Source organism: Anguilla rostrata, chromosome 16 (genome assembly GCF_018555375.3).
Source record: "Anguilla rostrata isolate EN2019 chromosome 16, ASM1855537v3, whole genome shotgun sequence".
NCBI classification, from domain to species: domain Eukaryota; kingdom Metazoa; phylum Chordata; class Actinopteri; order Anguilliformes; family Anguillidae; genus Anguilla; species Anguilla rostrata.
The window spans coordinates 14,855,183-14,882,173 of NC_057948.1; the positions used below are offsets into that span (position 1 = coordinate 14,855,183).

General features: G+C 45.1%; 1 protein-coding gene across 1 annotated transcript; it reads left to right on the forward strand.

Annotated features, from left to right (window-relative positions):
* Positions 1–1,709: 1,709 nt before the first annotated feature.
* LOC135242293 (inositol hexakisphosphate and diphosphoinositol-pentakisphosphate kinase 2-like) lies at positions 1,710–26,162 on the forward strand. Its single transcript, XM_064313311.1, is given in 32 exon segments — positions 1,710–1,791; positions 4,309–4,572; positions 4,900–5,095; positions 5,387–5,477; positions 5,731–5,816; positions 6,127–6,281; positions 7,045–7,146; positions 7,405–7,566; positions 7,701–7,822; positions 8,129–8,230; positions 8,592–8,678; positions 8,839–8,914; positions 9,223–9,332; positions 10,168–10,191; positions 11,342–11,427; positions 11,676–11,801; positions 13,354–13,398; positions 14,822–14,898; positions 15,375–15,411; positions 16,327–16,517; positions 16,963–17,104; positions 17,289–17,512; positions 17,603–17,730; positions 18,203–18,317; positions 18,577–18,684; positions 18,776–18,892; positions 19,039–19,191; positions 19,408–19,495; positions 20,652–20,714; positions 22,849–22,980; positions 23,181–23,293; positions 23,621–26,162. Coding segments are annotated over 31 exon segments (3,408 nt in total). The 5' UTR covers positions 1,710–1,791; positions 4,309–4,449; the 3' UTR covers positions 23,648–26,162.
* Positions 26,163–26,991: the final 829 nt, after the last annotated feature.

Below are 26,991 nucleotides of genomic sequence, written 5' to 3' on the forward strand. Positions count from 1 at the left end.
TATATTGTGTAAAGAAGTGTCCCTTGTTTTACAGTGCGTAGGGGCATGATTGTATTTGTTCTTTACAGTAGTGTGTGTCCGGCTGCTGGTGTTAACCTGAGAAACCTCAGTCTTTAGGGAAGGCTCTGTCAGGTATGAGCAGGGAGGTCATGATCCCCAGGGGCCTCAGCAGCACATAGGATGTGCATTTCTTACCACCTGACCTGTTAACATGAACACGCGACATGATCAAGAAACAGGAGCACACACGGGTCTGTACAGGGAGGGGGGAGCAGTAATGACAGTTACAAGTAACCTGGTGCTCTTGTCAGAATCCATCATAAATGTCACACCCCACAAAAAAGTTTACATTCCATAGAGTGTGTCTAAAATCATAATTCCAGCTCTGGTGCATGTACAGTTTAAAAAGTATGAATTCCCTCAGAAGACTCATATATTGTCCTGTCTGAGATTTGTAAGGCTGCCTCTGATTGTATGACACACATCCATGAGGATTAGAAAAGTTTATGGAAAGATTATTTTGATTTTGGGCTCATCTGGTAACATTACATAACCCTGCACTGGATCCAGCTGTGGGAGGGTGTGTGAGGTGGGCGTGTGAGTCCCTGCACGCGAGTGTGTGAGGAGGGGGTGTGTGTGTGACATGGGTGGGACAGTGTGTTTTTCAGAGAACACTGTTTGGTTATGTCTGAGCACAGAGGAGGCTTTCTTTCTCCCTGTGCTGGGCTGGGACAAGGGAAGAAAAAGCCCCTATATTAACCAATCCAGACTAAGACCCCAGACTTAGTCCTGCTCTACTCCCTTTAAACACAACATGCATACCTGATTGTGCATTTCAAGGACACTTTACTTCTTTTCACAGAGGAGGCCTTAAAAGTTTTGAGCTATTTTTAGATATATGTTAATTTGAAACTGTGAAGTGACCCTCATAAGTTAAAACATGCGTTTTATACTGTGACTGGGTTATTGTTTTTTTAAGGAGAATGATCTTTGCCAGACAATATTGTGAGTGTGTTTGTATGTGTAAAGTACATATGTGTGGGTATGTGCATATGCAGTGTGCATGTGTGGTGTTTGTGTGCATGTCTATCTCTGTGTGTGAGTATGTAGACACACACACTTGTTTTTGTGATCTACTGCATGGTTAGTATAACATAAATCAATATAAATAATGGCCTTGTATGCCTACATTTGTGATACCTTATTCTGTCTCAGCAATGAGTCCATCAATATAGAAAAGTCGCTATATGCACCCCAAACACAGACCAGCATGATAGAGCTTTCACTGTTCTAATTGAGCAGAGGCTGACTTCATCTCGACATGATTCAAAGTTTAATGTCTTTCTGAAAATGTTAAAGCTTGATTGCTGTCAATTAATATTTGCAAAAGCATAAAAGTTATGGTGTAATCCCAATGAAGGGTAATGTGCAAAAGCATGGTGAGTCCAGCCATTGGGGCCCTGCCGGTTACTACGACTTTGGGACTTGGTACCACCATATAGACCGACGAACTGTGCTACGGCGGCTGACGGCTAGGTGTCTCCCTGTCCGTAGCTTGTTTTGGGAATATGTATTCAGTCTGATACACAACAGCGTTGTGATTCGTCGTTCTTGTAGCAAATGGGTGGTACCCAGGTAGGAAGTTTGAGGCTTCTAATGGCTAAAATCCACGTCGATCAAATGGACATTATTTTGACAGTAAATCGTCCTGCAAAGGGGTTGGCTGTATTTGGAGCTCGAGCTGTCAGAGAGGAGGGCATGATCATGCATCAATAAACAGTCAGTTTTGATGTAAGTAATACGATCGCAACTATTACTTAGGTATGCTGCTAATATGGGGCAGCTGGCTAGTTTCAGGCTTTATGACTCACTGAAAAACAATAACCAGCTAGATAGCTAAAACAGTCTTGACATGTTAATGCTATAAATCGTGTTGTCTGCCCAAATAACTAGCCAGCAAAACAAAGTATCGATAAGTTATTGATGAGTCAGAGAGTGGAAAACTATCGGTTTCTAGTTATTTGTTGTTTTATATTTTTAGATCGCTTATTTTCGAGCTAAACAAACAGCCTTGGTAAAAGACGGCGTATGTCATCTTTTGGGCTTATCACCACAGGTGTAAAACCTCAACGCTATTTCTCTTTAGCTACGAATGAGTCTGATCAGCCGAATAGTGACTGGATTTAGCTAGGCTGCCAGCGAATTTAACGTTATTTACGTATGCTGGCCGGAACGACAACCATGTGCACCCGAACGCATTTGACCTCTTCTCTAGAGTGAATTCATATATCAGCTTATTTGTCGAAAATTAGTCTGATATATAGTTACGTTCTGATCATCGTCTAGTTGATGTCATGTAATTTAAAAGAAACTGTCTCGTTAACTGGAATCTGGGAAGTAAGAAAGACAGAGGACATAACTGCCAAATCTACGCAGAGGGTAACAGTGTCAGGACAGTTGCAGAAGAAGAGTTGTGAGCGAACATAACCGTCACAGGGTGTGGCTTGGGGGTGTGTCCAGCCGGACGGGGAGTAAGAATGGTAGTGCCCTATTCCTTGGTTTTAGGTTCAACGTTGCACCCATTCAAGAAAGCGGGACATTCTCTTTTTAACACGTGCCATATTATGGCCATGGAGAGTTGCTTTTTAGGGAATTTGCACTTGTATGAACATTCCTTGTCCTATTTGTTAGCTCCAGTGTCTCTATGTGCCCTGTGACCACACAAACTGCTCTTGCATGTAAGGCAGTGCTAGAATCCAGTCTGGCTGAGAGAACAGCTGCAGTAGACGGAACATAGCTTTGATGACGACCATCCGCCCTCCTGCATTCACACTGATGGGGATTAAATGGCAGAACATGGGGGGGCGGGAGGGACCCTTTAACCTTGAGATAGGCCTGCACCTGTTGAGCACTAATAGTGCATTCTTGCAAAGATTATCATGTTATGTTGCCTGGCCAACTTTTACTTGGCAATGGTATTTCTTTAAAAATAATAAAAATTTTTAAAAAACCCAATCAGTGTCATTATAAATAATACAAAAATGATTAAAATGTGCACTGAATGTTACAAATCAACACACTAATAGAGTTAATTCTTTAGCGGATAGCATTTACATGTTCACCTGGACATTAGTTGGCTAGGATCTTGCCAGCTGGTCACCTCCAAAGCATTGCAGAACCCCCAGTCTGCATTGGGAAATGCAGTGCCAAGGTCAACAGGTTCTGCAGTATTGGTCAAATCTGACTTTCTGTGAGGAAACACATCAGAGCCAATCCTCTTGGCACTTTCAGTTAGCACTTAGAAACAGAGCTAAAATGGTGGATTCACACAATTCCTTCTGCATTTACCATGCAACAGAGCCTACCTGGAGGTTTCAGAAAGTCCCTTTGCAGTGTTCAGGTTGTATTCAACACAACAGCCGAGCAATAAGATTCAGGCAGTCCCAGGTCAATATGTAATAACTGTGTTTTCCTAGCAGGTGCTTTAAGTGGAGAGGTGTGTGTAGAGAGACCTGCTAGCTATTTGCAACTCTGTCTTTATGTCAGCCTCTTCTTCAGGTGCTTGACTGCATGAATTTATAGATTCTGTCAGCAATCTGTTTGTTTATGTGGCCTTCTCTGTAAATATTAGTGCTCCCTCTTCAGGGGTCTTTAGGGCAGTAGTGTCTCAATGTCATCACCCTTGTGACATAAGTTATGGGGGAAATGTGACCCTCTGGTCTGCCACTGTGGGGGTGTGGGGGCACCGTGATGGTGATGCCTATCTCTGAGAGAGCACATGGCAGGGTGCTCCTGCTGGAAATCTGGTCCTGACGTTTGCTGTCTGTGGGGGTATGAAGGTATCAGTGGTATCTACAATGCTAATCACAAAGCTGTTCAAAAAAGGCCTGACTTTAATATTGTCAGTTTGACTCAATTTCCTGAGACTGGAGTGAGGTTGTCTGTTGATGCGGACTGTTGTTATTTGTTCTTTTTTGTGGGATGTTGTCTATCATGAGGTTGGTCGATATGGTTGGAAGGTGTTTCACAGAGGATTCAGTAATGATTCCATTTTAGTTTCTGCCTGGGAAGTGTTAGCAGGATACAGTAGTTTTGTCATTTAACACATTAACAGACATTTACACACTTTTTACTTTAATACACTTTTTATATTGTTATATTTATTAATCTAGGAAGAATATTTATGTGAAACGAATGTGACACATATAAATAAAAAGTGAAAAATTATATGAAAATATCTATAATAATAATAATAATAATAATAATAATAATAATAATAATAATAATAATGGTTTCTGTTATCTACAGGGTATGACTGTTGGGCCAGAAAACGAGCAGGACTTTCATCCAGAGGGAAGAGCCCCCCATTGTGTCTGTCCCCACTGTGTCTGGGCCTGGTTTCCTTGTGATGGCATGGTGGCTCACTGAAGGTTGCCGTGCTGGGAAATAATGTCAAACCCCAGCGGCCCCAACCAGAACAATGCTCCTGTGTTCTTTTTTGGTGGTGAGGATGATGAAGAGGATGCAGAAGGGGGCAGCTTGAGGACAGACATGCAGATGGACCCTGATTTGGTGAGGGAGACCATTGCTGCATCTCTGTAAAACCAGTGAAGAGTGCTCAAGCAATGTAGTTTCTTTTATTCTTGCCAGTGTGCTACACTACGTACATTTCAGAGATGATTGGCCCAGCTTTTCATGATCAGAGATATAAAAGACGCATGAATATGGGAGGGGCTGATGTGGTGGGGTAGCATGGGAGACACAAATGTAGGAGGGGTCACAGGAAGGGCATGTATGGAAAGGCCTATGGCAGTTGCTAATATGGGAGGACAGTATCAGGGTCTAATGTCTAATGTGGACAGGGCTATTAAAGAGCAGTTCTCCCTGCTCTGTGTGCAGCCCCCGGAGCGGCAGATCGTAGTGGGAATCTGCTGCATGATGAAGAAGTCCAACTCCAAGCCCATGACGCAGATCCTGGAGAGGCTGTGCAGGTTTGAGTACATCACTGTCTCCATCTTCCCCGAGGACGTCATTCTCAATGATGCCGTGGAAAAATGGCCACTCTGCGACTGTCTCATATGCTTCCACTCCAAAGGTCCCCCACCGATGACCCCCCAATACACCCCATGTACACCCTATTAACACCCAAAATAGACTTTACACACTTGACACCAGTAACACCTAACAGGCACCACACCAAATACAACCCAGACCCCAAATCACATCTTGTACACCCCATACTAATAAGCCCAAATACACCCACACAAACAACTAATATTTTAGTAAAATATTAAGTTAAATATTTAAAATCCATCCCCGTATTATTTTATAAAGCTTTTCTTGTTAAAGGAAAGCAGGAATTTAACAGCTGTACGTATGGTTTCAGGATTCCCACTAGACAAGGCAGTGAGTTACGCAAAACTCAGAAACCCCTTACTCCTCAATGATCTGAACATGCAGTACTTCATACAGGACAGGTAGGCCATGCCAGTGATATGGCTATGAAAAAGTCTTTTAAATTTCCTTTGCATGTGGGAGGGGTTGCTGGGTGTGAATGGGGATAGGTAAATGAAAGAAAAAGAAATGGTGGTGTGTAGGACGGATTAAGTTAAGTTTGTCCTGGCCACATGTGTTCATCATAGTCTGTCTGTATGAAGGTCTGATGGGCATTTGGAGTAACTCTCAGTGCGTGCGGTTTGTGTTCTGACTGCCCGATTGCCCCTGTTCCAGGAGGGAGGTGTATCGCATCCTACAGGAGGAGGGGATTGATCTGCCTCGCTATGCTGTTTTAAACCGGGACCCAGACACCCCCGAAGGTGAGTAGGTCAAAATCCACTCCTCTCTGTACCCCCCATGAGTGTTGCAAACCTCTTACCCTCTGACCCCTGGAAATATCAACACACTCAAGAAGTTTTTTGTGAATGCACAGGGTACTATATTTAGAATTTCTTTCATTTAAATTCCTATTTTAATATTGTTTATTTTGAGTTTATTTTTAAATTTTGAGATATTAAGTTTTCATTCTGCATATTGTGACGTCATAGTTTTTCTCCAGTGGTGGGTCACTTTAAAGCCTGGGACTCGGAACCTTAGAGTGTAACTGGAGTCTGTCTGTCTGCCAATTAGCGGGTAACCTGGTTGAAGGGGAGGACCATGTGGAGGTGAACGGTGACATTTTCCAGAAGCCGTTTGTGGAGAAGCCAGTCTGTGCAGAGGACCACAATGTGTACATCTATTACCCCTCTTCAGCAGGAGGGGGCAGCCAGCGTCTCTTCCGAAAGGTCTGTACATCCAGAAGTCCCACAGCAGTGTTACACTTCAGGTGGTGCAGCTTAAAAAAAAATCCATATAGTGATTATGAACCCTGCATGTGCAAGCTTCTCTTCAGAGCATAGAACATACAGCATTGCTGCCTGCTGGTCCTAAAGTGTGGGTGGGAGAGAGACCAGCAAAGCTACATACTTTGTTATTATATTTAAGTAGACACACAACATAGATGTGCAGTGCTCCCCCCCCCCTCCCCTTGTGCTGTGATCTTCTGACTTTTGGTCGGGGAGACACGTGACGGCCCATATGATGGGTCAGAAATAGAGTGTCAGAGCGCTTTGAGTGCAGGAATCCCAGCACTGTGGTGTTAGATTTCACTGTGAGCTGAGACATCCGTACCTGTCCGTCTGTCTGTCTTGGTTCACTCAGAGAGAGATCATGCCGCTGCGTTGCGGTAGGCCTGTGGGGATCTGTATGGCCCGGAGGGTGAAATCATGCTTACTACAGCAGCACCAAGTGCACCGTTTCTCTAATGCAAATATACAACTTTTCTGTCCTTACTCAGCAATCTGCATGTAAGCAGAATAAAAGCTATGAGAAGTGCTGAGTTAGTACTGCCACAAGCTGGAACATTCACATGGGCTAGGATAATGTAAACACACCACACTTTAAATAATACTGATTAATGCTTTGCCGATAGCTGGGTAAATCTAACACCCCTCTTTCCCCCCGTCCCCACTCCCCCCTCCCTCCCCGCTCTCTCGCTTTCTGTTACAGATTGGCAGTAGGAGCAGTGTATATTCCTCTGAAAGCAGAGTGAGAAAGACAGGCTCCTACATCTATGAGGAGTTCATGCCTACAGATGGCACAGATGTGAAGGTAGAGCACCTCAGTCACTCCCCAGATTAACACTTCAACACCATCGATATGCACAAATACATTGTGAAATATGAAGCCCAAAGTGTGTGTGTGTGTGTGTGTGTGTGTGTCCTGCATGTGTGTGCTCTGTGTGTGCGTGCGTGTATGTGTGTGCGTGTGTGTGTGTGCGTGCACACGTATGTGTGCATGTGAATGTGTGTGTGCATGTGAGTGTTTGTGTGTGCGTGTGCTTGTGTGTGTATGTCCATGCTCATGCAGGTATACACTGTAGGACCAGACTATGCCCATGCAGAGGCTCGTAAGTCTCCAGCGCTGGATGGGAAGGTGGAGCGGGACAGCGAGGGGAAAGAGATCCGCTACCCTGTGATGCTCTCGGCCATGGAGAAACTGGTGGCTCGCAAAGTGTGCCTGGCCTTCAAGGTGAGGCCCTGCCTCCCCTGCTCTGCGCAGCTCTGGGGTATCAGACACGCAGACACTGGCATTGCAATTAAACTGATGGGGTTTGGTGGAGGTTTTATTTGGTGGAGTGTTCCTGACCCATACTTTCATTATAGCAAACAGTGTGCGGCTTTGACCTTCTTCGAGCAAATGGCCACTCCTTTGTCTGTGATGTGAATGGATTTAGCTTTGTGAAGAACTCCATGAAGTACTACGACGATTGTGCCAAAATCCTGGGGTGAGAGCAGAACTGTGTGATTCGATCAAGGCATTTTACAGCGGAGAGGAACGTAGAACATTGGCTGGATGTTGCTTAAGGAAATGTGATACAGCTGCTGGCTTCTGATTGGTTGATTGTTCCAATAGAAAAAGATGAGGCAGGGAATGGTTTCTGTTTGACTTGTTGCTCTGAAAGATGATGATGCAGGAGCCTGTTTGTGATTGGATGGGTGTCACTTATGTACATGGTGATACAGGAGCATGGATGGTTGTTGCTTAGGAATATGTTGATACTTTTTCTGGCTTCTGATTGTCTGTCGCATAGAAACATGGTGATGCGGGAGCTGGCCCCTCAGTTCCAGATCCCCTGGTCCATCCCCATAGAGGCAGAGGACATCCCCATTGTCCCCACCACCTCTGGGACCATGTGAGTGTTCCGCCACTCCCTCACACCTGCCTCTGTAACTGGGACTGGTACTTGGGCTGGAACTGGTGATCGGCCTGATGCCCAACAGTTCAGTGAATAGCACTGACAAGGAAAAGAAGTCCTGTACCCAGAGAGTATGTAACATGCATTTACATGGCATTTAACTGTGTTTGCACTTCAAGATCCTGGAGAAACATAATTACCTGACTGCTGAAGTGCTGTTTTTCTGGTTCTTAATGTGTTTGTGTTGCCCCAGAGACACGGAGGCTATAGTTTCAGTCCAAGAGTAATGAAATGCTGTTTGTTCTGGGGGGAGAGTCTGCTTTTCTCAGGGTGTAAGCCTGTTCCATGTTCTTGGTAGGATGGAGCTGCGCTGTGTCATTGCAATAATCCGACATGGAGACCGTACCCCAAAGCAGAAGATGAAGATGGAGGTCAGGAACTCGATGTGAGTTTCCCACAAGCTTCTTTTAACCTTCACAAAACCTTATCATAACCCCCCACCCACATGACCTTCTCATAACCCTCTCCTAACCCCATTGCAACCTTCTCATTACTATCTAGCTCCTCTGTGCAGATTTACTCCAATAAGTGTGTTTACTCTACAGGTTCTTTGATCTGTTTGGGAAATACGGAGGCTACAAGACTGGGAAACTCAAGCTGAAAAAACCAAAGCAGTTACAGGTGAATGAACAACCTCTGGGTCCAGCTGCTCATCACTGTCCTCACAAGTGACTGTGAATGAATCAAAAATTTTGAAACATCAGTCACAAATAGAAGCCGCTTATCGGTAAATTAAGGCACATGTCAGTAACAGTGTAAATAAAATGAGTCGTGTGTCAGAGTCATGTGTGTCAGTAATACAAGTGAATGCCTCTAATGAGCCTATGTGTCATTGATACGAGTCACACACGAGTAATGTGAGTCATGGGTGTCAGTAAAATGAGTCAGGGCCAGTAATGTGAGAAATGTGTTATCTGTGGTGCTTTCAGGAGGTTTTGGACATTGCTCGGCGGCTGCTGGCAGACGTAGGGCAGCATAGCGACTGCGAGATCGAAGAGAAGAAGTCCAAACTGGGACAATTGAAGACCGTTCTGGAGATGTGAGTCGCTAGCTGATAAACGGGCTACTGTCACAGCCATTCTGCTGAAAGATACAACTGCAAGAACATGCCTGTGCTGTGTGAAGCACTGACTGCACCATCAGCGCACAGACGCTTCAGTCTCAACACACAACATCCTTTATCACCGTGCCATTTGTTTTTTTTTACTGAAGTGACAGCACATATATAGATGACACAGCCATCAACATTGTCAAAGAATCCTAAAAGTCGCTCTGTCAAAAACCTAAAACGTAAACATGAATTTCTGAACAGCAACTCAAAAGCACTAAAACCGTTAACACTGTCAAAGAACCAGCTCTGCCTAAAATGAAAGGTTTTCTGTTATTCAGGACACTTGACTTCTGCCATAGATAGCAGCAAAAGACAGTTATTGCTCACGCAATCAAAATAGAAAGGCATGTTTGAAACTGACATGTATTCAGTTTTATGGGAAGACAATAATACAGTGTATATTAGACAGCAGTGTAGTGGTTAAGTAGACAGCCATCTAGCTAAAGCACAGGCACGAACAGTGTTGTCATTGAACAGCTTATTTGCATAAAAAGTGTTCCACTTTTGCGTCACAACAAACACTTTATGTAGCCTTTACCTTCAGCATGTTTATTTAGTCATTTGCCAACCCCTCTCACCATTTATTTGTAAGCCTATGTTTCAATATATTTGCTGTGTGTTAGAAGTGTATGTACAAACTCTTGTTACCCTGAAATGGGCAGAAATGGTCTCTCTTGTTTTCCCACATAGGACTGGCTCTAACTGCTGTTCCTCTCTTTCTTCTTTCCTTCTCCCTCTCTCCCCCATCCCCCTCTGTCTGAAGGGAGTCAAGCATGAATGACTATCAGTACGCACTTCTATATGTCCTGTTGTTTTTGACAAGACTAAAATGTTTATTCTTCATTGTTATTAGCACTGTAACAACCATTAATGTTCCCAGTGACATGTTCATGCTTTTACTGACAGTCTAACCCAGGGGTGCCAACTATCTTATCCAAAAAGGGCCAGTGTGGGTGCAGGTTTTTTGCTTCAACCCAGCACTATGACACCTGATTCAACGGATTAACCAATTGTGGTCTTCAATCAAGACATTAATAGGTGGAATCAGGGGTTTCAGTGCTGGGCTAAAGCAAAGAAACCTACATGCACACCGGCTCTTTTTGGACACAGTTGGATTGGTCATCCCTACTCTAACCATATCCTCTAATGAAGCCAATAAGCCAGTGGAGGTAGGAACACTCTCGCCATGGTTTTTGGATCCATGCGGGATAGAGATGAGGTGTCATTTGTGTGTGCTGTGGTATAGAATGTCTGTCCTGTGTTCTGAGCAATACCTCCTATTCCCTTCCCCTTCTGGCCCTAAGCTTGCCCACCACAATCTCAAACAGTACCCTCAGGGTTCACTCTAACATCCAGAGGAACAAATAATATTCTGCTGCTAGTTCACAGCTCACCAAGGTGCATGGAAAAGGCTTTTTAAATAAAGACATTTTTAAAATTCAAGTTGTCTCTTAGAGTGGCTAAAATTCCACTACCCAAGTAAATGCATACTTCCTAAAGGATAAATGTCAATAATCCACACCAAGAACCCATTGGTTGTGTTCTTGGTGTGGATTATCAACATTTAATCTGTTAGAACATACTTCAGAGACCATCAGTCATCCACACACTGTTCAGAAGAGATTAATACACAACAGGCCACACTGGTGCTTCTGTCAGTGTTAAATAATAACAGACACTGTACATTGGTTTTAACCAGAAATGGCACATTGGCATTTAAAAGAGCAGGACAGGCAGAAACTGAAAGAGCGCACTGAGGGATGTTTTCTGGGTGGTGCCAAAGCCTGAAGGCTAGCAGAGTATAGTTCTGAACACAGGTTAGTTTCCCATTGGCTGGGTTTAGATTAAGGGCCTTCCCATTGGCTGGGTTTAGATTAAGGACTTGTCATTGGTTGGATTTAGATTAAGGGCTGCTGCCCCCCACTCCTTTTTTGCAGGTATGGCCATTTCTCTGGAATAAACAGGAAGGTTCAGCTCACCTACCTGCCACATGGACGGCCAAAAACTTCTAGCGAGGAGGAAGGTATGCTCTGAGGGCACCAAGTGACTCCAAGTGTGTGAATGTAAATGTATGTACGTATATGTATGGTTATGTGTGTTTATTAAGAATGCGTGCAATGTTGTGCATACTAAATTTGTGGGGGTACGTGTGCAATTGTGTCTGCTTGTGTTTATGTGATAAACGTGTATGCATGCGTACGTGTGTGTGTATGTGCATGCACATGAGTGCATGCGTGTGTGCGTGTTGACTCAACCAGTTCTCTCTCTCAGACTCACAGAAAGAGGGCCCATCGCTGCTGCTGGTGCTGAAATGGGGAGGGGAACTGACCCCCACAGGCAGAGTCCAAGCCGAGGAGTTGGGCAGGGCCTTCCGCTGTATGTACCCTGGAGGACAAGGTAAAGCACTTACCTCTGACCTGTGACCTCTCACCCTGTGACCCTGTCACCCTGATCCAGTAGGTAACTCTTTTTGCAGCAGGTGCAGATTCCATATTCCTGTGAATCCGGACTCATCATGTACTCTATTCTTTATTCATAAAGTTCTATCCTCTATCACTGACGCTGAAATATTCCAATATTCATTAAGAGGCATTACCAAGGATAATACTGCACCAGTGAATGTTCGATATTGTAACACTGCAGCAGAAACCCCTGTATATAGGAAGTAGAGATGATGCAAAGACGGATGGAGCTGACCATTTAGTCAGTTTATTGAATTATTCTATAGAGTCTCTGTAGTTACACACAATCCCTAATGCATGTCTCTCAGTCCCAGAAGACACGTTGTAGTGATGTATTCATTCGGTGTACATTTAAAAAACTACATTTCTCAGTTCAAAATGATTTACAAATAAGACAAATATGCAAGAATTTTTTCATGATGAACTACCTTATAGTTTCAAGGCTGTAAGATCATTTATAATACAGTTAAATGCTCACTGTTAACTGTTAATACAATGCTGAAGGATTCAAGTATTTGTGTGCTGTACTGCCTTCATCACAGAATGTGCTGGTGTTATTTAGCTGTATTCCTCTCTCTATGTGACTATATAACAATAATGTTAATTAATAAATAACTGTAGTTATACTATACATTTTAATATAGGCTAATTACAGGTTCCATATACAGAAACTACTAAAAGAAGGGATGGAATCTAATGTGGTTCATATTTTGTTTGTTTCTTGAATGTACAGACTCTACCTGCAGCTCCGGTATTAATGATTAAATTTCTAAACATGATTGAAAATCAGTTCTCTGTTTTGGTGAATGCTGCCTAATTTGCATGAACAGTAATATTAGGAAATATAATTGTTGTTATTCATTTTTGCATTTATTTTATTCAGTGGAATGTTCTTATCTAGTTCTAGGGAGCAGAGGCGAGCACAGGCTCTCCTCTGGAGCACATGCTGTGCGGTGCAGCTGTTTTCTACTCTGCAGTGCAGCTGCAGAGCTGCAGTCACTGCATCACACACAGCACTACACTCCAGGTGAAGCTCGCAGCATGCACTTCAGAGGAGAGCACAACCAGACTGCAGGTATCTGATTGAGCAGAGGAGCCGGGCAATACGGGATAGCTGGCACATGAGTTACAGTATGATCATAAGACTAGATGGGATGGGGGTTATAGCTACATACATGGCTATATACATTATCCAGCTTCAGAGATAACGTTGATAGCTAGCCACTTAGCTAACAAGCTAGGCCATAACTATTTCCAGTCAGAAAATCACATCTGGGACATGCTATTGATCGATATGGCAGCAATCGAGAGCGTTATGGATGCATGAGAGTTTGCCTGTTCGATGAAGATGACGTCATTAACCTGTCCCTACTGACACTGTATGCACACTATCAGGATGGAAACGTTTTAGGGAGAAGATGTGTGTTTGATCCCTCTGTTACAGCATCTCTCCTCTTCTCTCCCTGCCTGTTCTGTTGGGGAAGTAGCTGGTAGTCACAGGTCCCTGGGCTGTGAGTCCCCCGTAGACTGTGGTAAGGGATGTGCTCTGTCTGCACCCCACTAAACTGACTGTACCATACCCCACTAAACCAACTGCATCTTACCCCACTCCCTTTACCCAACTAATCTGACTGTACCTTACCCCACTCTCTTTACACCACTAATCCGACTATACCTTACCCCACTCTCTCTTCCCCACTAATCCGACTCTACCTTACTCCACTCTCTCTACCCCACTAAACTGACTGTACCCTGGCCCACTCTCTCTAGCCCACTAAACTGACTGTATCTTACCCCATTCTCTACCACACTAAACCGACTATAACTTAACCAACTCTGTCCATCCATTATCTATACCCGCTTATCCTGGGCAGGGTTCGCAGAGGGTGCTGGAACCTCTCCCATTTTGGGTGAGAGGCAGGAATACACCCTGGACAGTTCGCCAATCTATCACAGGGCACACACACTATTCACTCACACACGCATACCTACAGTATGGGCAATTTAGAGTCTCCAGTTCACAAACTTGCCCTCTGTACCCCAATAAACCACACTGACCCCTGGGCAATCTGGCAAATGCTGCAGAACTGGAGTGAGCCCTGTGATGTGTGTGTCGCAGATGTGATCCTTGCCTGTTTGGGCACAGGAGTTCTCAGAAGAGCCCATGTATTACATTCTGTATAAAATCCCTCATGAGAAAGGATTTTATGTCACTATATGTTTAGATTTATGACTTTAGTTTTGTTAATATTAATATACTAAAGAATTTATCACAAATTGTATTAGAAATTTTCACCTTCATTTATGTAATTCTATGTACGTAGAATAGATACCTAAAGAACAGACAGTGGGATTTTTTTTTGCGTTGCTACAAGATTTACAAGGTTTCCCTTTTATCAGTGGGATTTTGGGGAATGTGTGTGGATTTTTACCTTGATTGTTCTCTTGCGTTTGGATTGATATTTTTTATTCTTAACCAGTTTTATTAATGCATTAACTTCAGTAACCAACAAGGACTTAGTGTTTTTATGTTCTTTTCTCCAAATCCATGTTCACGTCTTTTGACATAATTTTATGGTGTGTGTGCCTTGTGTTGAACATCCTTGATTAATAATGAGTAAATCTCCTTACGCAATCCATTTATCAGACTTCTCTGACATCATCAAAGCCTAAACTCAATAATAAGGTGCTGTGTCACACACACGTACACACACACCGATGCACATATCACCACACATAAACACTTGCTGGGAAGTCTGAAAAAAAATGTGTATTGTCAAAGTGGTGTTATTTTCACTTGAATAGTCTTCTACAGTCCTGTTTCCCAGCATGTGTGTATGTGTAGTGATGTGTATATCAGTGTGTGTGTAGTAGTTGTGTGTTTGTGTGTGTGTATGTATTTGTTTAACAGGGCGTGTGCAGCAGAGATCCATTATCTGTTCTGCTTGTTACTAGGCGACTATGCTGGGTTCCCGGGCTGCGGTCTGCTCCGCCTCACGCAGTAGCACGACCAAGATCTACGCCACAGGGCGGTGCAGAACGCGTGCTGGAAGTCCGGCCTGCCTGACAGCACCTGCTCACCCTTCCTGCCTACCCACTCCTGCTTCACCTGCACTGCCTCGCTGCCTCCGCTTCACCATGTGCACGCCTTGACTCATCCGTGCCTGGCCTGCCTCGCAGTCATCCTGCCACCATGTGCACTGTTGACGTCATCGCCCATGACTGCCTCGACTGTCACTCTGCTACCATGGATGCTTGACTCACCCTCCATTGCATGCCTCGACGTCCCTACCAGTGCACTGCTCGACCTGCCCTGTTCACCAGTGCGCCCACATCCCTCCTGTCACATCACTGCTTGACTGCCCGCTCACCGTGACCTCGACCTGCACGCTCACAGTGCACGCCGACCATACTCGCTCACCCGGCGCCTGCACTCGCTGCAGCAGCCTTACGTTCTGCTTACAGGCACTGCTCGCCGTCACTCGCTTCACCAGTGCACGCCTCTGAGTCACCCTCGCACCGTTTGCATATGACCGCACCTGCTTCCCAGGCCTGCCCCTGACCAGTCACTCCTGCTGCACCCGCTTGCACTGCCCCTGACCAGTCACTCCTGCTTCACCATGTCACTGCCTCTGACCGTCACTCGCTCAACCATGTGCACTGCTCTGCCTGTTACCCTGCCTGCCTGCTCACCCATGCATGCCTGCCTCACCGCTTCACCCTGCTGCCTTACCAGTCACTCCTGCCCGTATCCGAAGTCACTCCTGCTTCACCCATGGCCGCCTCTGACCAGTCACCCTGCTTCACCCATGTGCACTGCCCCTGACCAGTCACCTGCTTCACCATGTGCACTGCCCCTGACCAGTCACTCCTGCTGCACCCGCTTGCACTGCCCCTGACCAGTCACTCCTGCTTCACCCATGTGCACTGCCTCTGACCAGTCACTCCTGCTTCACCCATGTGCACTGCCTCTGACCTGTCACTCCTGCTTCACCCATGTGCACTGCCTCTGACCTGTCACTCCTGCTTCACCCATGTGCACTGCCTCTGACCAGTCACTCCTGCTTCACCCATGTGCACTGCCTCTGACCTGTCACTCCTGCTTCACCCATGTGCACTGCCTCTGACCTGTCACTCCTGCTTCACCCATGTGCACTGCCTCTGACCAGTCACTCCTGCTTCACCAGTGCACTGCCTGACCGCACTCCGCTCACCATGTGCACTGCTCTACTGTCACCTGCCACATGTGCCGCTTGACCGCACTCTGCTCACCCATGCACGCCGACTGCACTTGCTTCCCAGTGCATGCCTCTGACTGTACTCGTACCCTTTTTGCAGTTAGTATTTTGCCTTACATGTTCTCAGTCTGCTTCAGGTCACCATTGACATTTATTTCTCTGAGTGTGTGCCTCATCACTGTATAATAGTTGATTTTCCTATCACATTTTGTGTGTGTGTGCATGCACAGGGGCTGCTGGCTCTAGAGGGGGAGCTGACTCCCATCCTGGTTCAGATGGTTAAGAGTGCCAACATGAATGGGCTGTTGGACAGCGACAGCGACTCTCTGACTGGCTGCCAGCAGCGCGTTAAAGCCCGGCTGCATGACATCATGCAGAAGAACCAGGACTTCACCGAGGACGACTACAGCAAGGTAACCCCAGCTGGGCCAATCACGCGATCCATCTAAAACTAACAGTCACCCTAAAGCTCCTCCTCTGTCCTTAGTACAGGGCCGTATTTATTATAAAGCTCTTCCAGTTTCTTCCAGTAACTAACATTAACAGGTTTAGAGACCTCTGTTTAATAGTGCTCTGGATAACAGTGCTGTCAGGCATGTGCTGTCTCTGACTCATTTTCCTAATTTGTTAAATATTGTTCCTAGAACTATATACTGTGTGTGTATACATATATATATATATATATATATATATATATATATATATATATATATATATATATAAAAATCATGTATGTGTGGATCGAGGTGTGTTTGCATATGTGTATGAGTTTTATTGTATGTGTGAGTTTTAATGTGCCTATATGGCTGTGTGTGTGTGTGTGTTTTCATTGTGTGCTGTGACTTTGTATGTATGCAGCTTGCTCCCACAGGCAGTCTGTCCCTGGTGAATTCCATGAGGACAATTGAGAACCCTGTAAGGACATGTGACCAGGTGTACAGCCTCATTCAGAGCCTCACCTCCCAGATCCGCAGGAAGCTGGAGGACCCCAAGTCCACTGGTCTGTCCTTTTTCCCTGGGAATCTTTCTGGGATGTTTATGTTGATCTACAGGGCAGTGTGACAAGGCTTCTTGTTGGAAGTCTGGGAAGTAGAAGGAGAGGGGTTTAGAAGAGTTTAGGGAGCAGAGATGTGAGGTGGGAATATGGATTTGAGGTGTGGTCACAGTTACTCTACTCCTCCCAGATCTGCAGCTGTACCATAGTGAGACCCTGGAGCTCATGTTGCAGCGCTGGTCCAAACTGGAGCGGGATTTCCGCACGAAGAATGGTCGCTATGATATCAGCAAGATCCCCGACATCTACGACTGCATCAAGTATGACGTACAGCACAACGGGTCCCTGGGGCTTGAGCACATGCTGGAGCTCTTCAGACGGTCCCATGCGCTGGCTGACATCATCATCCCGCAGGTTAGCGGCAAGAGGCTTGCAGTGAGTGTGCTGTCCACACCTAAAGCCCAACCCCGCATGCTCATGGAGCCTCCCGCCCCTTCTCTGCAGGAGTACGGCATAAACAAAGAGGAGAAGCTGGAGATCGCCTACGCATACTGTCTCCCACTGGTGAAAAAGATACAGCTGGACCTTCAGAGGACACACGAGGATGAGTCTGTCAACAAGCTCCACCCAGTGTGAGTCTCTGCCCAAAAGCACTGTCTCCACCAACGATAAGTCTAAGGGTTCATTCCAATCGCTTTTTATCTGTCCTTGTCTCCTTGGTCCTCAACTTACGAAGTACACCATCTTTAAGGGCACTCCAACCTGGTAAATGCTCCCTGAAGGAGCTAGGAGCTAGTAGGCTCCCATAGCATGCCTGAGCAAGGAAACACGAGTGCGTCTTTTGCAGAAGTATTTTTTTCAGAACTTTTTTATATGACATATAAACGATCAACCTGTGGATCCACCTCTCCCCATCTGCCATGTCTTTAATTGACGTGGCTTCAAAATGCCGCTTGACTGAACAAGGACGTTCCATTTGCCTAATACACACTTGCTCAATTCCTCCGTCCTTGCGTCCTATCCAATTAGCAATTTGAAAGAGCCCCAATTATGTGCTGTTTCCACTGCATTAAAAGGGGCTTTGGGGTGTCCTTTCTCCCTTAGGTACTCCCGTGGAGTGATGTCCCCCGGACGTCACGTACGAACGCGGCTGTACTTCACCAGCGAGAGTCACGTCCACTCCCTGCTCAGCATCTTCCGCTACGGGGGTCTGCTCAATGTGAGGCTCACAGTGAGACTCTGTATCTGTATGGCCCAGTGAGATTAACTCAATATCTGCATGACTCTGTGAGATTAACTCAATATCTACATGACTCTGTGAGATTAACTCAATATCTACATGACTCTGTGAGATTAACTCAATATCTGCATGACTCTGTGAGATTAGCTCAATATCTGCATGACATCAGGTTGTTAGTGTGACAGAGTGAGCAAGAGACTATATCGGTATTATATATGGATGTGCATGTGTGTTTTAGGAGGAGAAAGATGAGCAGTGGAAGCGTGCAATGGATTATCTGAACGCCGTTTCTGAGCTGAACTACATGACCCAGATTGTCATCATGCTGTACGAGGATAATAAGAAGGTATGCTGAAACCCCCACTCCCTCCACATCTGTCTTACTCCCCCCCCGCTCAACACTGCCCCCTGTTGAGATACTGTGTGCGCTGCTTTAGGACCCCTCTTCAGAGGAACGCTTCCATGTGGAGCTGCATTTCAGTCCAGGAGTGAGGGGGTGTGAGGACCAGGAAAATCACCCCCTGGGTTTTGGGTTCCGCCCAGCTTCCGCAGAGGTGAGAGGGTGAGGTTTTCCCTCCTGTGTGGGATGAAGGGGTGGAGCATTCCGACGTTTTCTATGCATGTGTTCTGTGAATATTTAATGGCTGCTATGTGAATGTTGTACTATGGGGGTTCAAGGGGTGCCCTGACCTGGGTACAGGGTGATCTCTGTTTGGGTCAGCAGAGAAAGCAGAATGCGAGCAGCCTTGAGGACCTATCGCCAGAAGAGCCTGACCAGGCCTCGCCTTTCTCTGAGCCTATCAGCATTCAGCAGAGATCACTCATTCGCAGTCAGAAAGCCAGCGACATGGAGGTACATGGTCGGCATGACCCAGACACACGCATGGCTCAACTGAACAAACAACTACTGTACTCAGGGCTCCACTGAAAGCAGAGCCCTAGTGAACACACAGATCTACTGAACATGCAGATCTCTGCAGAAGATATCTGCATGCTCAGTCATCTGGACACACAGGCTAAATGTGGTTGTGGTCATTTCCCGTTTGTCTGTTTGTTGGTGTCTGGGCAGACGCTCTGTGACACGCCCCGCGGGGCCGGACACCGCCTGTTCCCCTCCTGCTCGCGCCAGTCTCCGGAGGCCCGGCAGAACGCAGCAGGTTGGTATCATGTTTCTGCAGCTCTGCAGTGTGAGAATAGCCACTCGGAATGCCCCCTAACACGCGCACGCACACCATCCAAGTCTCACGCCTCACGCCCTTGGCCACATTCAGGCCTGCCCTTGTAGCCATATTCCCAACTGGCCTCTTCACAAAGAGTGCATACATGTGTCTGCTGCCACTCCATTGTCTGTGTCTAATGATTGCCGTTGGCTTAACTCTCTCATATTAATCCTGCACGGTCAGGCCAGCTCAGGCCTGGGGCAGCAGTCACATGTGCGTGACCTTGGTGTGAATCACGGTCTCTGCTGACATCATGGGGACTGCGACTGCTGCATTGTTTAAATATTTGCATGTTCCATTGTGGAGACTAACTACCCCCACAGGCAGGACTCTTCAACGCCAGCACCCTAGGGGGGACCTGTCGCCCCCCCACATTACGCAGGCAGTAATCCCGACAAAGAGGGTACGTCCTAAAATTTCTCTAACCCTCATCAGGAGGAAGTGAGGTTGGTAGATCTGTACAGGTGGCCAGGACACCATCCAGAGACTTCTCAGTCACACAAGGAAGAGTCAAGAGAACAGAGGACTGCAGGTCAGAAATTTTGCAGCCTTTAGTGCACACTGCTTCACCGGTCTAACCAGTGAGGCAGCCTAGGCTAGCACACACGGAAAGCACTCTGAGGGGAACAGTCGCAGTTGTTTTGGCCTTCCTTTCTTACATTAAAGGTGAACCTTTCATCATCCATTATGAACCTATGCAGCTCAGGTGTATTTGCAATTTAGCACGACAAGCACATCAAAAACACTCCCTGTTTCATGAACCACGACAGGTAACCTCACTGACCAATGGGAAATGCTGGAACCTTGAATTCTCATCATTATTCTAAACGCTTCCACTCCCCCACTCACCCCATCCTCCCCGACGCCAATCTTCTCAGTCTTATGAGCTTCTGCTCTCTAATGTGTGGTTTTATTTTTTTTTACAATAACAATACTGACACTCACAGCCTTTCAGATCACGTTAACATCTCCACAAACCAATAATCTGATTCATCTGCTATTTAGTCTCAGCCCAAACAACAGGTCCACAGCACCCTCTAGTGTTCAACGTTCGAGACGGTAATGCCAGAAACCTTTTTTTTTATCTCCTCAGAGTTGTTCTCTATGCCACCAGTTAAGAGATTTTCTGTGTCATATGCAAATCATCCAACTAATGGTACGTCTACTTCATTCTGGTACATGGTCCCCATCCTTTTCCTCTGTTCTGCATGTCTTCTGGAAGGACATTTTAAAAACTTTATCGCAATGAAAAACCCTCCTAATGTGTTCGAATGGTAACAAACAACGTCCACGAATGTGCTTCTGTGGTCGGGAACAGCCTTTCTGGAGTGATTCCTCATGTCTTATTCTTCACCCAGTGGCTTAGACTCTCACCTTAACAGTCCTTTCACTTCCTATTTGTAACTTCCTGCAAAGGTTTGCTCCTCTCAACTTACAATTCCAGTGTTTCCAAATGGATGGATATGTGCATATTACATTTCCACATGAAAATATGCACATATTATTTATGTTTGTTTCTTGAATTTATTATTAACCGTTTGACCTTTGTTGACAATCACACCTTCTGCTGTGAAACTGATCACATGGCCAACACTACTTCCAGAATGACTGAATCTTTTGGACCTGGCAGAAAACTGAGCTGAGTTGATCGTAGTGATCCACCTGGAAGAGATTTCTGATGAAAGATCTTGGGGATCCACCTGGAGGGAATCTTTTCTGAGTGATCCATGTGTGTCTGGGTTTTGTGGTCATGTGGGCTGGACTGAGGCAGCACTGACCATTGTCGAAGGAGAGAGGTTAACAAGTGTTTGCGATTTCTCTTTGTGATTAATCTTCATAGACTTGTCCAGTCCAGATATTACGTGTGTTTATCTGCATTTGGCTTCCTACACCCAGGGGGCACTCTTTTTTTGTGGTGAATGTGCTAGTCTGTCTCAAGTATGTGTATGTGTGTAAGTACGTGTGTGTGTCTGTCTGTGTGTTGTTAAGACCATCCCCTTAGACGCCAATGTGTGTATGAATGAGAGTAGTTACCAAAGGTTTAAGACATAGCAAAGGTGTGTGCAGAACATGGGCGGCCTTTGCCTTTTGGGGGTCATTTCAAAAGCAAATTAGAGGCCCACTTACCCTCTATTCCAATTCATTACCCCACCCCTCCACACCACCAACACCACCCTCTGAACCATCTCGTAAATAACACAAACTGCATGCAACTGAAATTAGCCCAGTCACTTTAATACGAGGCCATTATTCAAACAATACCCCGACTTTCCTCAAAATTCGCCCTTCAAAGAGTGGTTAAATAGTTATCACTTAAATAAATGACGTATGGAACTGCGCAAACAATAGCTGAATTGGGAAACTACTGGGTAGGCAGTTCTTGCAGTTAATGTGGGAATTTTTAAATGATTATTTATGATTGAGGCGAGGTCCCTTTCAGTTGCGAGGCCCGTTTCAGGTTAAACCAACGAATGAGGGTGCATAGCTCAGAAGAAGCACGAAACCATCCAGACCTACGGCGCACCGTAGCACAGCCGGGGATAAGCAAGTAGCGATTGTGTTCCAGGGATTAGTCATATCCTGAAAGTGCCATGAGTAAAACGTGGCTAACTATATAGCTAGCTAACTATATAACTAGAAAAATCGGACAGAAAGTGCAGATAATAATAATAATAATAAAAATATGCAAGATAGCAAGAGTGGGCTTGCCGGAAGCAAGCCCACAAACTATTTATGATCATGAAACAAGCGCAGGGAATGAACTAAGGCTGGGGAGCTGGCGCCCTCTGGTGGGGCCGCGCCAGAACTGTGACATTTGTTAAAGGGATATTTTTGTTTATTTATGGATGCAAAATAAACAAGTAAGTTAAATATAACATATTCCTTGGGCACTTGAAGGTGTTTCTAAATGACAGTTGGCAGCACAAAGCCAGTTGGGTTTTTCTGATTGGATATGCCATGAAAAAAGGAGTTATCCTAGCCTGTTGATTCCTTTAAGTAGTTTGTACTTCTCCTTCCTAAACAGTGTGCAGCACACTGCTGAATTGATGCCATTTTAATCAGAGTCATTGCATTTTACTTTAAATCTGAATTCCTGTCGCTTCATTTCCCTGTGAGATTCAGCAGGTTGTGTGGAATCACAGCCACTCCTGTCAATCTTACAGTGCAGACTGCGAACAGGGTTGCATTTTAAACCCATGCACATAAAATGTCACATACTGTGTTTAGCATGTGCTCACCATGGGTCATGGACTGATGATGGGGGGGGGGGGCTGCTTTCTCTGCTGCAGGGTTTGAGGGCTGCTCTCTGGTGCCCTCTATCTACCCCCTGGAGACTCTGCACAACTCGCTCTCTCTCAAGCAGGTGGATGAGTTCCTGAGCGCCGTGTGCGAAAATGACGGAGACTCCAGAGCTAACATCGGTATGTGTACACACACACACACACACACAGACATAAAGACATAAATAGCGTCCTTTCTCTAATCTGCTACAGCAATGTTTGTGTAGAAAGTAAATGCATACCTAATTAAAACTGTTTCCAGTTGAGGACAGGATCTTTTGCTCATGGATATGAGATGTAATAGTGTGGTGCTGTACGCTGAATAACTGTGCTCCTTGTAGCTCTCTCTGCCATATTCGACTCTCAGACTCAGCCTCCTGTGGACGCCTATATCCCCCAGCGCGTCCTGTCCTGCCCTCCATTGTACATCCCCGCCCGGGTGGCTCATGCAGCTGTGAGTACCTTTGCCCCGCCCACCCAGGCAGCTGTGCTTCCTGTGTGTGACTGACAGGTGCACCGCACAGTTCTGCAGCTCATTTCTCTTCCCTGAGGAACAGTGCTGCCTCTGTACTGCATTGTGTTCAGCTGCACATTCATTGTACTGAATGTAGTTGCATTAATGTGTGTGTGAGAGGAAGAGAGAGAGAGAGAAAGAGAAAGAGAGAGGGGGGGGGGGAAGGAAGTTCAGTTGTGTGTGAACATAGTGCTTTGCACAAATAAGCTCAGAACTGTCCTCGTCTGAGCTTTCACTCACAGCTGCTTACTGCATTTGTGCCTGCAGACAGCAGCAGTTCCTCCTCCCCCATGACCACAGACGCACCATTCTGCTGCTCCAGCATAGCGTAGAGATGCGGTCAGGGCATTAGGGGAGTGGCCAGACTGTCAGCTCCTCCTACATGTCCATCAACGAGACCTTCACACCAGCGTGACCAGCATTCAGCCAATCGACAGCCTGCGAAAGCCATGTGATTAGCCAATGAGCTGTACGAGTACGGCAGCCAAATGAAGTTTCTAATAGCTCCTTCCGCCTGCAAGTACCACACCACTTTTCTAGATCTCCATGAGGCTAAGCCACACCCCTCCACCCCCTTTGCAGGCCAAGACGTGCCCCTCCAGATCAAAAAGAAGGTCTTTGATTTAGGCTCCAACACCCAGAAGTCCGCATGACCTCACAAAACACAGTGGGACTGTGAATGAGAACTAGGGAGATAGAGAGTCACTCCCTGAACAGTGGAGTAGCTGAAGCTCTATTCTGTCATTTTCACAGTAAAGCTGGAGCCTGCCTGCTTCTGAGCTGGTGACTGAATCTAAAGTCTCTCAGGAAAACTGCTGTTATGCTATTCTGTACTGCTCTCATCAATATACTGCCTGCTCTCTCAATTCACAGAACGTCTGAGCATGAGCCTGTAGTGTGTGTGCGTGTGTGTGAGCGCGTGTGTGTGTGTATGTGTGTGTGAGTGAATGTCCACATGCTCCTTATATGCAACCTGACAGAACTGGGTCATAGAGGAGACAGCTCAGTTTGGCACCTGGTCTAGGTTTGTTTTTTTTCAGCACTGGGCCTAATGCTGGGTCAGTGTTTATAAATGTCAGCTTCCCCTGGCAATGCTCTGAGCCATCAGCAATAGAAGCACAGCAGTGCCGCAGTAAGAGACAGTTACTCAGGTGTTACTCCTACTCTGTGTAATTACTCAGGTGTTACTGCCACTGTTACTATGGTTACCTTCTGTAGTCACCTCATCTACTGTACTTTCCTTCTACTACATTCTATGCCAAATGCCTGAATTCACAGCAAACTACTTTCATGCAAAAGCCCATTATACCTGTGCCTGATGAATCCCATAAATCTGAGCTGTGTTTATCAGCTTAAACATTTATTAAATAATTTAGTTTTACCTGTGTTTTGAACATCATACTAAATGTTACATACCAAATATTTGAAGCTTATAATATTAGGGGTTGTTACAGCTAATCCCTTGATCAATGAAGGTTGCTGAAAATGTGTTTTGAACTCTTGCACAAGTTATTAATGCAATGCAGTTTGGCTTGTTACCATTAGTTTTTCTTTGAACTCACCAGTTAGTCTATCATTTAATCAGCATTTTAAAATGCAACCTCTAAAGTAATACTTAGCCATATAGCACATTGTGTGAAATGAACATTAGTTGACCATACTGTTAAAGTCCTGGAGATGGGACCATTCATATATGGGGTAACTCATACCTCAACAGACATTTAAAAAGGTCCAGTTGAGAACAATTAGCAGCTTTTTTAAAATTCAGGGGTTGCTATTGTGGTTGGAACAGAGCCCAGTGTACAGAAGGGGAGAGGACCAAGTCTGAGAGACCATGGTTTAGATTTAAGAAACAAAACGTCACCAGACTCAGTTGTAATTTAGGTTTTTACTCTGTTTTGGGCACATAATTTGGGTCACTGTGGCTGGTATAATCTTTACTGCATGTTTATGATACATTATTGTTTTACAAAATTACTTTATATAGTGTTTGTTTAAAAGTGTTGATATTTCGCTTACATGAGAAAACATTTTATGTTATTTAATTTGGAAATCAAAACTGCTCAGAAGCACCCACTGCAAATTGACATTGTTAGTGTGTTATTGTGACACATATACTGTGTGAGAATTTTAATGGTTGTTTTGCCTGATAAAAATGACTGTATGGATGTTGAATATGAATGTTTGTCTTCAGTGTTTTCAGGGGAATCTGACACTGCTAATTAGTTTTTAAAAATTCCATATTTCTTCTTTCCTTGGACATCATCCTTTTTGCTTGTGAGTCATCTACCTATGTGTAATAATTTGTTGCACGGTTAGAAAGCATTTTAACAGATAATCTAGTGCTATTAAATAATGCAGAAAGACTGGTTGTTGGCATACCACTTATGCCAGGAAGTAACTAAATCATATTTAATTGCAAATACCCATGTTATAATCTCACATAAATAAAAACAAGCCTGAACAATAAAATATACACAAGTATATTTTAATCAGTGATAAGCAGTAATGAAAAATATTTTTTATTTCTTTGTCAACCAACCAACCAAAGCCATTTGGTTTCCCTGGCTTTGTGAGTATGGCCATTTGAGTTATGTTCAAGGACTGTGTGTGTGTGTGTGTGTGTGTGTGTGTGTGTGGGTGGAATGGAAATTGCTGCATCATTACAGTGTTGCATTTTTCCTTCTATTTCATTATGCTAAATATAATCATGTTGAATATCACTTTTACTGTTTAATTAGTCAGGCTGTTTGCCTGTGGATGATTTTTAAAGGTCATGGTTTGTGATTAAAATGAGAATGAAAGTGCAGTATGTAATGTGTGTAATTGGAGATCATCATATCCTCATTAACTCCCGTTTTTGGTGCTAAGGACTGAGAGAAGCAGAGCCTCATTAGAGTACACAGTAAAATGTTCAGTGTCAAACCATCTCTTGGTCCCTATTGGACTCGTATGAACTCTGTTAGAATTGAATTAACACTGGTCATTTTACTGTGTCGAGAGGTGGAGTTCATTACAAAAAGAGGCCGAGCCTCATTAATGAGAGGCGGAGCCTCACTACAGCAGAAAAGGGCAGAGCATGCTGGCATCAGATTAGGATGGAGATGTATTCCCATCTCCGTACAGCTGAAAGATACAGAGAGCCACAGGAAAAGAATGATGGGGGGGTGGGGTCGGGTTGGGATGACAAGAAGCAGAATGTGAACTGTCCACAGTCTGTCCACAGTTTAGTCCATGCAAACCTGTGTTGTACTTCACCCCCACCGCCAACCCCTTACCCCCAGTGAGGTCAGTGATGACTCACCCCTCTGTTTCTGGAGCTTTAGTCTGTTACCATGGAGATAACTTTTCATTCCTGTAATTACCCTTAAAGATAGACGCAGCATGAACAAAGAGCTCTGCTCTGTGTCAGCTAGGAAGAATAACCTTAATTAGTCCTTCAAGCCTTATTTTATAGCAGGCAAGCCTTGCATCATGCCCGACTCTGATTTTAAGCTGTGCACATTCAACTGGTCTGCTGGGTTCTGTGAACCTGTTTGTAAGCCATATGCTGTACGATCAAGAGTCTAGAGGCTTTGAGGAGTTTAGGGGCTTGAAGAGCAAGCTTCTCACTTATCTGGGCTCTTGACCTCTCACTG